Source organism: Hippichthys cyanospilos, chromosome 2 (assembly GCF_059441005.1).
Source record: "Hippichthys cyanospilos isolate Australia breed blue-spotted pipefish chromosome 2, RoL_Hcya_1.0, whole genome shotgun sequence".
Taxonomy (NCBI): Eukaryota; Metazoa; Chordata; class Actinopteri; order Syngnathiformes; family Syngnathidae; genus Hippichthys; species Hippichthys cyanospilos.
This window is the reverse complement of record NC_142370.1, coordinates 30,676,013-30,686,825: the sequence shown is the minus strand read 5'-3', so window position 1 is coordinate 30,686,825 and position 10,813 is coordinate 30,676,013. Positions and strand designations below refer to the sequence as shown.

The 10,813-nt window shown below is 37.2% G+C and overlaps 1 protein-coding gene across 1 annotated transcript; it reads left to right on the top strand.

Moving 5' to 3' along the window:
* Positions 1-556: 556 nt before the first annotated feature.
* Positions 557-7,347, top strand: LOC148428227 (uncharacterized). Its single transcript, XM_088407867.1, has 6 exons — positions 557-903; positions 1,624-1,796; positions 2,123-2,341; positions 3,455-3,615; positions 3,700-3,832; positions 5,170-7,347. Exons 1-6 carry the CDS (start codon positions 639-641, stop codon positions 5,344-5,346), a joined length of 1,128 nt encoding a protein of 375 aa, XP_088263993.1. The 5' UTR covers positions 557-638; the 3' UTR covers positions 5,347-7,347.
* The last annotated feature ends 3,466 nt before the right edge of the window (positions 7,348-10,813 follow it).

Below are 10,813 nucleotides of genomic sequence, written 5' to 3'. Positions count from 1 at the left end.
GACTGCATTATTATTCTGTTATCACATTACTTAATTTGACATCTGTTGCCTTTTAAACTTAATCATGTGGATGTCATTGTCAGATGCTTTATTGTGATGAAACGTGCATGTCTGCAAGTTCTTATAACAAAGTTATATTTTTTCTGTTTCTGATAAATTGCTACTAGTTGCATATTATGAACGGTTTGTCTTGACACGTGCAAAGCTCGATTTACTGCTGTCCATGTCCCTTTCGGTCGGAGCTTCGGCCTTTTATAAAATAAATTCATAGATAAGAATAATTCATTATTTTTATGGTTTAATTATTCTTGCATAGATAAGAATTATTCATCATTTTTATGGTTTAATTATTCTTGTTATTAAAATTGAGCGGGACAACAAACAAGAACAATTTACCATTTTTATTGGTTACTTTTTTTATTAAAATTGAAATTACCGTTTATGCCGTGAGCACGCATAACTGCAATGCTGCATCAATTTGTTGCCACCACGGGGTGGCGCTCGGGGCATGCTGTATGATAATAATCCACCGAAGAAGAATTTAACTGGATAAGGAAGTATACGTGGGGAACTTTCAGGTTGAGGGGAACAAAATTGAAAGTGTTTTCAAACAAATTACCTCCCGGAGTGCGGTACTTATGGCCAACATCAGTGGGGACAATTGCTGCCATGCCGAAGACAAAGACGAAGACACCAATTGCGGGGTTGTCTATGAACACGCGCCCAGGACATACGACGGATCACCGGTGCCGTATCCAGTCAGTCACGTTCAGAATAAGAAAATAATCCTGCATGTGGACCTCAACAACACAATTCTGGTGTCCGACGCCGTGACTTGCCAAGGGACGGTGGCTGCCCTCGATTATTTTATGTCGACTGTCACATGGGGCAAAATGAGCAAAGGTAGAATGTTTTCTTCCCCCTTCCCCCGCAAAAAAACGCGATTGTTTCAGTTATGCTGACTCAGGTGATGCGGAGAGAGGACATCCCTCCGAATTCATTTCAATGATCTCTTGACCATTCACCTTCACATTATAAACAAATGATTCCGTGGTGTGTAAACGATGCCAAATGTTTGCTCTGCCCGAAATTGTGTTCCCCGAATCCCAAACATTTGTGAGCCTAGGAACAAATTGAACACAATTTACGTTACTTTAATGGAAAACTCATGACACGCCACCGGAAATGTCACACAAATTACATGTATAATGTAATAATAAATATCTCACGAATTCACTCACAGTTCTACATAGAATAGAATAGGGGCCTTATTCTGACCGAATTTCATTGTTAATGGCATGATTGGCAACGTGGGCACACGGGTCATTGGATCTTCTCCCATCAAGTGTAAGAGTTAGATCGTTCTGCCTGTAACTGAACTGTATGTCTAAATGAACAAATTTGCATCGTAAATAAATATAATATGGACTAATTAGTTCAAATTGGATTGTTTCCCACAGGATGATGACTCACAGCACACTTGAAATTGACACAAGGGTGATACTTATTCTAAAATTTAGGCCAAAACAGTTATGATAGTGGCAAATTCTGAAATCCTCAAAAACAGTCTTATCTATATCTACATCTCATATGCCCCCCCCCCCCCCCCCCCCTTATTTACAGGCAAGTGGGAATGGTTGAGTGACTTTGCGTCTCTGCTTCCGCCGTGTGACGATGCCATCAGCTACTACTCTCAATTTGGAGCAACCGCCAGGTTCACCTCCAATGCAGGTAGACGCTTTCGTGGGCTTCTGGAGGAGCATCTGAACCTGCTCCGCTGGCCTGAAGGTCTCAAGGTAAATATATATCCGCATCAAAAGCAATGGACTATTCCAATTCAAAATGTTAAAATCACAGTGGTCTTTAGCAGGTAAACCATGGATAATTGGTAGATTATTTTCCTACCCTCATTAAAATTGTTCTCGACCAAAGTGCTTGGAGAAAATGGAATTGTTTTTTTTGGGGGGCCATATCGCGCAACCTTATTATCTATTGTAATGATGAATGAAAAATTAATTAATAAATAAATTGTGAGCCCACATTCAGACCTCGAACAGAATACTCGATAGTTTCTCCATACACGATCTTTGACGTGTATTACCTGTTGATGACACACCCACAGGGAGACCGAGAGCTGACAATAAAGGCAGAGGATGGACGGCTCTACCACTGGATCCTTCCATCCTTCTTCCACTTGCTCAAAGACCTGACGCAGCAAGGGATCCAGTTTGCCGTCCACTTTCGTACATTTGGAAGCGACCTACCTCGTCTGCTAAGTGCTGTATCCAAAGCACTGACCCAAGGTGCTCATCCTGTGTTTCCTGATCTCCCTGAACTCAAGGTGAAATATTCACACTCAATCTTCATTTTAATGTTGGCTCTCCTCAATGATTACAAGTGTCAACCTAGATTTGCAAACATGACCATCTTCAGAAGACTTCACTTCTTCAGACTTCCACAAAGAGGAGCACATTAATGCAAGCACCTCTAGATCATCGCTAAAAAATACTTTTGGGGAATGTTTGGGAGACCGGACACTTACAGTTATATCTAGTACTATATGAAAAAAATAAATAAATAGTGCACTGAGGACACAGTAGGGGGCGTGAAGTAGCGAGCGATCGCTGTGTGTGTATGGGCGCACGATTAATCAAATCTTAATCGTTATATTAATATTGGCTGCCACAATTAATTAAGCTCATCCTTGGCAATATTAACATTTAAAAAGTCTAGCACTTTTTTGGATAAATCAAATCACTTTGTCATCCTACCACCAGGGGGCAATGTTTCCCACATGTTTGCGTGATAAAAGCGTCTGCTTTTCTTACCCTATTAATTTATTTACCAGTGTGAAATGGTGTTGAGTTTCTCACGTGATTCCTAACATGTACCGTGCTAGATGTCAATTGTGGCCCATTTTTAAAAATCCGAATAAAATCAGTTCGAAATGACCCAAATGATGAATTGACCGCTAATTGATTAAAATTTGCTTCAAAGTAAATAATGTGTTTGGTTCTAAGTTGGCTTATTACTTTCACTGGTTTACACTCAGCAAGTAAATTTGTTTTAATTATTATTTACTGTATTCATTGATTTTAGTTTATTATTTGTAAGTATCCAGCCTTGAAGCCTTGTTTATAAACTGCTTGTTTAGAAAAAAGGGCAATAAGTACACGTCTGACAAAACATGATGAATAATCGTGATGAATAATTGTGATTTCAATAATGACCAAATTATTGTGATTCATGGTTATTTTGGCCATAATCTGTGTATATAATATGCATATATAATGTATATATAATGTGTGTGTGTGTGTGTATATATATATATGTATATATATATATATATATATATATACACACTGTATATGTATATGCGAGTTCTCCCAGTTAATTCACATAGTATTTCTTGTGAAAATAAAACGTATTATGACTGGACTTCTCTCCTGCTCAGTTGAGTGTGAATATGACACCCGGGAAGATCCGCTGCAGCTCAAAAGGGGTTCTTCTGACCAGAGGCGCAGAGCGGCTATCATCCCGCAACGGAGAACGAGGCCTCTACCAATTCTTTAGCAATGCAAATGGGCTGGGAGGCTTCCAGGATGACTACGAATGGTAGCCCTAATTCCCCACATGCCAATCAGGTGACTTGAATCTTCTGGGTGTATCCTCATGCACGTTTTTTAAATGAACCCAAAGGTGGGTGACTAAGAAGTCCTCCATCTATGGTGGGAAACCGCTGTGGGTGGACCCCTTTGACAAGCATGTCCAACACATCTTCATCGATGACAACATACGGCAGAATGATAAGGATACCGTGGTGCATCCCAAGGTAACTATGAGCTTTTCACACATTTTTTTCCAACAAATGATTCTTCTTCCTATTTGGAGGATTTCTGTGTATATTCTCACCCTAAGCCTCATTAATGTTGAGCTTATTCATTCCCAAATAAATATTTTTACACTTTTTAGGAGTCCAAATATTAAATTACCTAATTTTACGCACTATAGGTAGGGCACACCTAAAAGCTATCAATTTTCTCAAAAGCTGACAGTGCGCCTTATAATCTGGTGCGCCTTACAGAGTGCATAAAAAATTTCATTTTTGGGGGATGTAAAAATAAACAACTTAAGCGCTATGTAAATCTTTCAATTTTTACATCTGCATTTCAGTTCTGAATTTTTTTTGCAATTAGGTTTTTTTTTTTTTTTTATAAAACCCCGCTTGAAATGTTGATATGCTATATATGCTCCAACTTTGAAGGAGTTTATTTGGAAACAAGGCGCAAAAACACAAATGTATGCAAAATAAAGTGCAAATTAAATGTAAAATAAATCCAGACACTTTTTAAATCAACGAAACAAGATATTTTATGGCAATGTGATTAAAAAAAATATTTAATTGAATCATAATTATTTTCTTTTCAACTCTGATTCATCTTGGCATTGATCCAAAGAGTCTTAATGTGCTCAAGAGGTATTTTTCCCCATTCTTCAGATAGTACTTTCCACAAATCATTCTTATTCTTAATTTCTTATTGTCTATTTATAAAGTTTGACTGACTTAGCTGAATGTTCTGTTGATATTCCCGCAGCTCCATCTAGTGGATGCATCATGCAACCCCAGCCACTACTCTAGCTTCTATTCTATGCGCCTTATAACCTATGCGGTTTTAAAATCGACCATTCATTGAAGGTGTGCCTTTTAGTGCGGGAGATACGGTGCTCATTCTAGTTTACGTGTATTTCTTTTTATTTTTAAGTGTTTTGCTTAAGGAGGGTTTAAAAACTACCGCTACTAAATAAGTTAAGTACTAAAATAATCAAACATTATCGGTAATTTAGTACACAAGTAATCAGTTACTTTTGATAACCACCAAAGTAATCAATTATTTTCGGTAATTACGTTTTCAAGTAAATGATTTGTTTAATTACAAAAGTTATCAACCAGGCTTTTGTTCATTTCTCTCATTTCTCACAAAGATCATTATCTTGAGGCACAATTTTCCCAATATCATTTCTTTCTTTCAGAGCAAAGAAATCTCAATCTAAGTGGGACTTTGAGTAATCCTACCAATCCCTATCAATCTTTAAATGCAAAGCAGCATCTGGCACAGTTGTTTGAAAACAAGAGGACGAGAACGCAACATGTCTTTGTGTATTGTCCAGGTTTTCGTGGAGCCGGGCGGCTCGGACACTCGCACGGCCTGCATCTCGGAGCTTTACGACATCGCCTTGATCCAGACCGACCTCCTCAAGGCCATTTCTGAGCCCGACTACTTCACCCGACGCGTCCAAATCTGCCTGGAGAACTATGAGAAGAATATCCAACAGGGGTCAGGCTAGAGCACAGCTGAGCGGCATCTTAAACCATGTGACTGGTCTTGAGGAACTCCATATCAGGGTACCACTATCTCAGGGCTGTTGCCATCTTCTTATGAATGACTTTGATGTGTTTATGTAATGAATGAATGATTTTATAAAAGCAGTACATTGAAGAGGGTCTAAACAGTATGAAGAAAGATTTCCAATCTGGACGATATTAATCATTACGGTTATTCAGTGTGATGTGACACCAAAAAAGGAAGAAAAAAAAACAGTCTGCATGAAAATTCTTCCACAAGATGTCAGTTGCATGAAAACTGTTTACATTGTAGATTCTCACCCTAGGCAGCCAAATTCCGAATGAACACTTGTACGTAACAAAAAAGGTGCAATAACTGAAAATATGTTTATATGCTAGTTTCTTCAAACTAGCCACCCTTTGATTATTGTTTTGCAAACTCTTTGCCTTCCCTCCATGAACATCAAGAGGTAGTCACTCGAAATGCTTTTCACTTTGCACGTGTGCCTTATAAAGGTTCATTAGAATAGAATACCTTTATTGTCGTTGTACTATGAAAAAAAAACATTTAACAACAGAAAACATAACATAAAACTGCAAATTAGTGCAATCGCTTGCTATGTGAATAGGATCGTGCTGTGCAGAGGTCATTTTAATACACAGTCGAAATCCCTATTGGACAGCTATTAAATTAAGGTGAATATGCCAAGAACCAATCAGCTAACTTAAAAAAAAAAATGTTACTGCCTGCCGCATTTTTGCCTCCGCATCATGTCCTCTTTCATTTATTTATTTATTTTTTTAATATATAAGCAGTGTGTCGGCAGGAAATGTTTTCAGTCATTGATGTCACTCAGCAACATTTAAAAATTTTGGAACTCGCTGCACACGTACGATGCATGACATCATGAGACGCCTCATTGATTTTGGCGATAACGTATGACTTTTAATGCGCGTTGTGGTTGCGAAAATAGGGTACTTTTAAGAAATTGATGCAGAAGGTGTGTGCCAACTTTTTTCTTTCCCCAGACACATTTTAAATAGTAAGCTACCAAATTAAGAGAAACTGACTTGCAGCTGAGCGTCTGCAGCTACTAAATAAAGCAGCTAGGCAAAAATTACTCAAACAATGCTTTTTTTTTTTTTCTTTTATTTAGTGGCGGTCGTCAAATGGAGTCAAACAACACTTTAGTCACAGCTGTTTACATTCATTCAGACCTGGAAGGCATTACTTGAATTTCCTGACTTTTACGATGAGGTTTTTAATGTCTGGACCTGTGCAATCACCTCACGGAAATTATTGCAAACCTAAACTTATCGACTGGGCTTTTCTTGTAATGATCTTTGCTAACGCGTTATGCACTCCCCTGCTCATCCCTATTATTGTACGATTGTGATTTGCGATGTTAAAGGCACTGTTTCAAATTATTCCCTTAAACATGTGTTAGAGACGGGTTTAAATAAGTTTACCTTTTATGTCTTTAGTGCGCATTTAATATTGATTATAATGCGATAGGATAATTTATACCTAGAACAGGGAGGTTGTTTTATTAGCGGTTTTATTTCATATATTGTTGAATAGTGTGAGTCCCAACAAAAGATACCCTGCGGTGTAGAGCATTCATGCTCAAAGAATATCCAATATCCAACATTTTTTTTTTTTTTTTTAATATTTGCAACATGTCTATCGAATGCAGGACAATTGAGGTGTACAATTGAGTACTTATTTAAATGAGGGTTGTTTGGCCTTGGCTCAAGTCCATTCTAGTACAAACATTTTAATTTATATTTGGTATACCTCTAGATTTTGGAACAATTTTGTTGTTGGTCATGAAGTGGATAGTTATTTATAACAGGTTGAAAGTGCAAATATACTGTATTTTTTGAATGATGGGCTTAGTTCTGCGTGCCCGTCAAAATTCAGGACACTGTATCTCATCCAAAATGTATTGCTATGCCATGACACAGACTGAATATTAACATTAAATTGCATTAAACATCAAGTTGACTGCTTCAATTATCAATTTTTATATATCAAGTATATCAAACAATCTACTTTATCATCAACCAATGTCAAATATCAATTTGTGTTATTTGTCAATAATTTTTTTTAAGTGTGACCTCCACAAAATGTGACCCATCCCTAACCTTAACCCTGACCCATGGAGCCTCACGAAGCATTTTTGATCTTTTTTTTAATCCCTCAAGATGGCACTCTTGCATTAAAAATGCAGTTTTTTTTTTTTTTTGTCATCATCAGGACAGTATAGCCACCAGGAAATACCCTTACACCCTTTGTTTACAAACACTAATAAAACGTATTTTCCTGTCAGGCTTATGAGAGCTCATTGGACAGAATTCTCCCCTGTTAAGTTTGAGAGCCCTGGAAATCTGCAGTTAAAAGTAAATAAGAAGCGCGAGTGCAGCGCCTACTTTGACCGCAAGAGGGCAGCAGCGGCCTTCTCACGAAATGGAGCCAGCTTCTCCAGGTGAGTTTAAAGATTTTTGGGGGGAGCTAGAGAAATGGACACAAATACATTCTAAATCCTGCTTTTCTCCCTGAACACTGTTACCAACTTCTTAAGAACCTGTATTGGTTTTCACCCTACACATTAATCATCATGCCGCAGGAAATTTCTCCTGAGGAGGAAGGAAGATGCAAATAGCAAATCATACAGAGGTAGCAAATCAAAGCACAGAATGTAATAACCTTTTCACAGTTTGATTTTAACCACAGGTGCTTTTTACTTAACAGGAAGGTAAACAAGTTACCAGGTAGCTCGCCAGTTTCCATTTGCACGTCATCAAATGTTGTGCGTGCATCATTTTCTGGCCCAAAGCAAAAGGCGCGTTCAGAAATATGCACTGAGCACACGCTGTTTCATTCCGATCGTTCAGTAATTGAGAGCATTGCAGAAATGCGCCGTTCAAATTTGGTGAGCAGCAAAAATGGAGTTTCGCTGCGCGCACACTGCGCTCGAACAGTTGGAGTGTATAAGGACCGGGCCGTTTTTTACTGTTGTTTTACAAAAGTGTGTATGTGTACCCCTGAGAGGATGTGAAGACCATTATGTGAGATCTTAAGGTTAATTGACAAGGTTTCTGTCAGTCGGGCCTATCAGCAAATCTATTGGATGCTTTTTAATTCCATGGCAGTAACATTACATGTTGGTTTTTTTTTTTTAATTAAGAACAAATGGATTGGAACAGCAACTTGCCTGTTATACATTTTTTAAATTACAATAACTTGCAATGCTACATATTAAATAAATACAAAATATTGTTCATATTTATTCGATGTGCACCAATCGCAGCAGCACTCGCAATTTTGTTGTATGTCACTAAAGTATTCTGTACTGACGCCGATGCAAAACGTGTGCGCTTTTAAGTGTTATACAAATGCACATTGTTAATGTTCTTACCCACATTGTTATCCACATTCTTACCCCTCTGTTTCATATATAACTAACATAAATAAATAACAGTCATCTATTAATTTGGGGATACAGTGATCCCCCCTACTTCGCGGTTAATGGGGGCTGTCAACCCCCCGCGAAGTCTGAAAATCTGAAGTCAGTCAACTAACATATAAACACTTAATCTATGAATTTACTGTATTTTTAGCCGACATTAGCGGGTTAGCAACAACTAACAACAACTACTATAAAGTGCAATCTCTACACAAACGAACACATAAACAGAATAAACACTCATCGCTTACTAAACATAGGCAGTAGCGTGCGTTATCAACATAAATGATAATAGACTATAAATATGAGTTTACGTTGTCATTCACTACTACGTCAACGTAACAAGCCGAATGACGCGGAGAACGTAAAACAGGAAACAGAAATGCAATGCGACCCGACAAATTAAAAGCATGCATTTAAAAATAAGATAAAATACGTCACAAACTCTAACGCTTGAAGAATTCTTAACATAGTTATTAACTAATATTACTTCGTTATTTGATTAATACAGTACTGTATAATGTACTTTTTTGCTTTTTTTTTCAATTTTTGTACATTTTTGCACATTTTTTAAATGATTTTTTTACTTTGAAATATTTTTTATTTTTCCTGGAAAAAAATCGCGAAGTACTGAGACCGCGAAGTAGGAGGGATCACTGTATTACTATTTACTCTTTTGGAGAACTTGATTCATTGGATAAACACGTTCATTCTCATTTAATCTTTTTTTTTTTTTTTTTAAACAATATATGTAATAGAATAAAGGACACTTGAAGTATTCCAAAAACTTTGTTAAATATTTACATAATTAGCACTTTGACTACACACGAAAACGTCCAAAGCTGGGTGGAACTCTCACAGTAGTCTCTTGTCAGAAGAAATCCACCTATACACGTAATTAGGTGACTGCTTCAGATAAAGTAAAAAACAACATTCTCACTGAACTAAACATACCTGTACTGTCAACATTACTTGTAAGTACTTCTTCGCTCTTTGCAATCCATTTTTTGCTCCCCAGTAAAACACGCTGCTTGTCATGTTTTGATGGTAACTTGCAGCATCGCTTGGGATGGGAATCCAAGTTTCCGCATTGTCACCAAACATTTGGATGACCAAATTAAATTCTATTAAAAGTTAAGCGTCTGCTTAACTTCATGCAATTTCATCCTTACTGCCGCTGAAGCAAGATTTCTGTAAAACGAGCTTGCATGTCTTGAGCTTATGCAGGCGTCGGTAACCTCTAACATTCAAAGAGTTGTTTTGACCCGTTGTGTTGTGCAATCTACAATCTGATGAAATTAAAAACAAAACCATCCAACAATGAAAAAAAAAAAAAAGCCAAATCTACAATAAGCATTAATTGTCATACTTATATCATTTTCTTGCATAATTTCTTTCACTTTTCTTCATAGATAGATAGATAGATGGATGGATAATTACTCAGCTAGATGGATGGATGGATGGATGGATGGATAGTCAGCTAGCGCTAGCTAGCTAGATAGATAGATAGATAGATAGATAGATAGATAGATGGATAATTAGCCAGCTAGCAAGATAGATAGATAGATAGATAGATAGATAGATAGATAGATAGCCAGCTAGCAAGATAGATAGATAGATGGATAGATGGATAATTAGCCAGCTAGTAAGATAGATAGATAGATAGATAGATAGATAGATAGATAGATAGATAGCCAGCTAGCAAGATAGATGGATAGATGGATAATTAGCCAGCTAGCAAGATAGATAGATAGATAGATAGATAGCCAGCTAGCAAGATAGATGGATAGATGGATAATTAGCCAGCTAGCAAGATAGATAGATAGATAGATGGATAATTAGCTAGCTAGCTAGATAGATAGATAGCCAGCTAGCTAGCTAGATAGATAGATGGATAATTAGCTAGCTAGCTAGATAGATAGATAGATAGATAGATAGATAGATAGATAGATAGATAGATAGCCAGCTAGCAAGATAGACAGATAAATGGATAGATGGA